Source organism: Cryptomeria japonica, chromosome 7 (genome assembly GCF_030272615.1).
Source record: "Cryptomeria japonica chromosome 7, Sugi_1.0, whole genome shotgun sequence".
In the NCBI taxonomy this organism is placed as follows: Eukaryota; Viridiplantae; Streptophyta; class Pinopsida; order Cupressales; family Cupressaceae; genus Cryptomeria; species Cryptomeria japonica.
In genome coordinates this window covers 391516899-391521508 of record NC_081411.1, presented here as the reverse complement: position 1 = coordinate 391521508, position 4610 = coordinate 391516899, and the positions used below count along the sequence as shown (strand labels likewise).

The 4610-nt window shown below is 32.6% G+C and overlaps 1 protein-coding gene across 1 annotated transcript; it reads left to right on the top strand.

Moving 5' to 3' along the window:
• The first annotated feature begins 262 nt into the window (after nt 1-262).
• On the top strand, nt 263-2468 carry LOC131041998 (uncharacterized). Its single transcript, XM_059209286.1, has 3 exons — nt 263-358; nt 452-678; nt 2116-2468. Exons 1-3 carry the CDS (start codon nt 306-308, stop codon nt 2154-2156), a joined length of 321 nt encoding a protein of 106 aa, XP_059065269.1. The 5' UTR covers nt 263-305; the 3' UTR covers nt 2157-2468.
• The last annotated feature ends 2142 nt before the right edge of the window (nt 2469-4610 follow it).

Sequence of the window (4610 nt, the reverse complement as noted above, 5' to 3'; positions counted from 1 at the left end):
ACCACTCAAATTCCATGAAGGCATCTTTTTACATTCACAGCTGTTCATTTTACCAAGCAACTCTCCAAGCCTTACAATGGTGAAGGCTGCTCCAACCATGGTTTGTAAATTGGGGTATTTTAATGGAATGCTATTTTAAACAAACTCAAAATCCTTTGACCGGTTCTTCCGTTTTCTTAGTTATGTTGGGTCCTCTGCAGGAGGGTGGGTTAATTTTTTACTCTTTTTAATGGAATGCCACAGATTCTATGGAAGGGGGCTAAAGATTTTATACATCTCTTCTTAAACTTTACTGACTAGGTCCTATGGAGGGGCTCCCCAAAAATCTATATATATATCTCTTTCTGGAGTATACAAGGTATTATGAATCGGGGCTTCCACATTTTTTTCTTCTCTCCTCATTCCTCTGGTTTTTTAAGAGCAAAAGCTGAGTTTGCATTATTTGCACTAGAAATTGTGTGCAGAGAGCCAGAAAAGGTGCTATTTTCAGCTACATTAAGACAATGTCAGACTCACAGACAACTCGTTTCAAACTTGCTCGCATTGACAACTTTTCAGAGGCGAAAGCAAGGGTTGAGGGACTGAAGGGAAGCATGTCAGGGATTGCTGATGTTAATTTGGGAGGAGATAGATGGGCTACATTCCTCCAGGATCCCAGTACAACTGATGCACAAATAAGTACTTAGATTTCCTTCATGATTGAGATTTCATTTTGATAGATATGCTTTTGAGGTTTTTCAGGTCAAGGTCTAATGAGGAAAGTGGGAATTTGGTGTTCTTCATATGGGTTTTTTTCTATTAAATAAATTTTGGGGTTTTCTGGTTGGGTTTTTCAAAAGATTTAAGGAGATTTGAGTATTTTTCAAATTATTTGTGTAATTTTTTTTCATTAATCTTTTGGATCACATTCTGTAAGAGTATCTTACTTACTGGGTGTGATCTAAATTGAGTTTTTAGAAGATTTGGGATTTGGGTTTGATGTGATTTCCTTATAATCCCTGAAAATGATACATTCAATAAAATTAGTGGGTGCAAACGATTTGGGTTTTGGGTTTTAGGTTTTAATGGTTGACGTGATTTCTTTATAATCCATGAAAATTATGGTAAGATTTTGCTGGGTGTGATCTAAAACGAGTCTTCAAAAGATTTGGGATTTGGGATTTTTTTTATAGTTGTCATGATTTTCTTTAATCCATAGAAATGATTCACTCAATAAAATTACTAGATCAGAAAATTTGATTTTGGGTTTTGATGGTAGACATGATTTTGTACAATCCATAAAACAGATTTAAATGTTAATGAATTTAAGTGTGTAATTTTAACGAATGTAACTTCGAAATTCTTCAAAAGATTATTAAAAAATGGGGTTTTACTTGATGAATATTACTTTGGGGTTTCCAGGTATAGGGAATCAGGATCAGATTGTGATTTAATATATTTTGCTTCTGTTATTGAAGTATAATCCAGGAAACTGTCTGGAACATACTATGAATTTGCGTATCACTGAGACTCGAATTATAAAGAAAAAGAACTCATGATGAATGGTAAGCTACTTATTCCTGTATATTTTCTTTCCCCTATTAAACGGTCTTTGTGATCAGAAAAACTGTCATCCCCTGAACCCATATCCTAATCCAGTGAATCAACAACTTCTATCACAATAATTCGAACGTGCTCAACTACTGAATCATTTCTCCTACATCTTTTAATCTTATTTCTATAAATCCAACTTTATTGCTGTTTAACTATATTTCTATGAAGTAATCTCTGTTTCTATTTAATGATTATAGTTTGAAGTTCTCATCCTTCTTGATTACTTTATGAATATTCCTGTAGTCCCCTGTTTCGGTTTAATGATTTGCTGATCTTCAAGGTCAGGCCTAGTTATTACATGATACTAATATGTTTAGTTTTTGATGGACCAGAGGACTCCATATACCTTACATATGTAGTCATCTGACCCATTTAGTGACTATAAAAAAAGTTGATCATGTTTCCAGATTATCCTATGAATTCCTCAGTTTCCATTCAATGATGATTTTAACCAGCTCTCCTGATTGGTTTAATGGTTACATTCTGATGTGTAATCTCAGTAATTTTTCACTTATTTTGCAGGATCAATCACTGATGGATATGCAATGAGATACAAGATATAGGGTCCTCCATTATACAGAATATACAGTGTGGATGAAAGAAACAACTTGATTATTGTAATTATTATTATTAATAATTATGCAAATAAAGAACTGCTGGTATATTATTTGTGTTAGACTTTCTGGGAGATTTCGTTTTTTCCCCAGAAAAAGAAAACTAACTTTTTTAACCTTTCCGAGAGAATTATGTTACCTATTAGGTACATGCAAATCTTTATGTCTCCTTCAAGGATACCTCTTGTTTCTATCATTTATGACAGATATGACAGATATTCGAAGAATCTAAGATAATCATATCACTCGTGTGGAAGCGTAGAAATATTTGAGAGGTACTTTACAGTCGTACTCGTGATCTCATAACCAACGCTATCCTAGAAATGACGGCAACGTCTATCCATCATTCTCCATGCATATATGACCGTGTCTATTAATTAATGTATGTTTTAATTTTATTTAATTAATAACAAAGTCAAAATGTATTGATAGATAATATAGAAAAAGAGTTGTTGAATCAATTTTCTATCTAGTGTACATGAGGTCGCTAACTTAAGACGAGGTCACTAACTTAAGATGAGCATTTTCAAAATTTGAATATCTTAATACAGAAATACATAATTAATATCACACAAAATTAGACTCAGAGAAATAAGATTAAAAGATATTATTGAAAAAGAAAATATGACGTATTTTCATCAATTTAGATTAAATAACTTAAAAGTTGGATTTATAGAAATAAGATTAAAAGATGTAGGGGAAATGACCTAGTAGTTGACCTAGTAGTTGAGCACGTTCCAATTATTGTGATAGAAGTTGTTGATTCAATACCCCCATACTTGTTGATTTAATGTCCAACTTTTGTACAACATTGCACCAATAGTTGTATGATAAGTACCAATAATTGAATGAAATATACTATTTGTTGTGAAAAGTAACCAATCATGTGATGCCACATCGGCTGCACAAGTATTGGGTCCCTTTTGCACACCTATTGGTCTCACTTTTTTTTGAGGTTGTTTTGGACACCTTGGCAAAAAGCATGTTGATGTGGCATCATATTTGATGATGTGGCCCTGAAACCTTAGTTATAAGCAAGGGACTTGCCAAGTAAGCTGCTGTAAAAAACTCTGAGTGATTTCAAATTTCCACGTAGGATTTTGAGAAGCACAAAGTTAGGGTGCACAACTACTGGGTCCTTTCCCCTAATTGGAAAAGAAAATATAATGTCTTTTTCATGAATTTAGATTAATTAACACAAAAATTAGACTCATAGAAATAAAGACTAAACGATATTATTGAAAAAGAAAATACGACGTCTTTTTCAAGAACTTAGATTAATTGGATTAATACAATTGTATAAGTAATTTATGTTTAGATTAGTTACATATAATTAGGAGTGGGAAATTAAATGATAAATTTTGGAAATCAAATTAGATGGTGAGTGGTATTTTAGCTTTATAATTGGAGAATGATGTAAAATATAAAAATATATTATTAAATCCTGGAAATAGAGCCTTTGTCGATAAATTGCTTGAAATTTTATGATGGAATTTTGTCTTGTCAATCAATAAGCTTGTGTCTTGAATAGATTTGCAACCACAAATTTGTACTTAAAAGTGCCTAAAATTGCATAGATATATATGGCAATTTGATGATGGCTCAATGGTCCAATGCATGACTCACATGGTGTGAATAAGCCTTCTCTCAATTTATCCAACCTTGATGAGTTCACTTGACCCTGTCTTTCTATTTACCATGCTTTAGTACTTGTCTTGCTTTGTGAAAATTGTTATTTTGTTCTTTAAATTACAAAATCACCCCTTTTCAAATAGAATAGACCTACTTTTATTTTTACTAGTAAAATAGGTTATTTTGTGTATCTCTTGTCCCCCAAATTCCTTTGTATGCATCAATTTTGGCTAGCAAACACAAGACTAGATCACTAAAACACTACACAAACCAAATGAACATGTCCTCCAAGTTGCAACACTAAAAACTACATATCAGAGAACCACCAAGCATTCTCCAAACCAAATTTGATAGATACATTACTGTTAGAAACAATAACAACTAACTCAACCATTTGAGCAATAAAGGACCTATAAAATTGATAGTACAACATACATAGATCATAATTATTATATCCAAAACTACACTCCATAATCTTCACTTACTAGAAGAATGCAAAGCATTATTCCAAAGGAACATTAAAAACTCTTTTCTACATAAGTATTGTTCCTACATATTGAAACTTCCACTACACCAACCTTCTTAAAACACCTCAAACTTACTCAACATCACTGTTAGACCACACAACAACATTAGAACATACATTTCTGAACCGTCAGCAACACATAGTGAAATCAATGACAACACTAGATAGGTTGACACCAATGACAATATCGCACAACAACTCAAGTTTTCAACATTCTCCCCCTTTGCCATTGATGTCAACACTTG

Coding starts and splice junctions, on each gene's coding strand:
- LOC131041998 (XM_059209286.1), top strand. CDS start 306: ATGGAGGGGCTCCCCAAAAATCTATATATATATCTCTTTCTGGAGTAT. Junction 359..451: donor CTCTTTCTGGAGTATACAAG/GTATTATGAATC, acceptor TATTTGCACTAG/AAATTGTGTGCAGAGAGCCA. Junction 679..2,115: donor TACAACTGATGCACAAATAA/GTACTTAGATTT, acceptor CTTATTTTGCAG/GATCAATCACTGATGGATAT.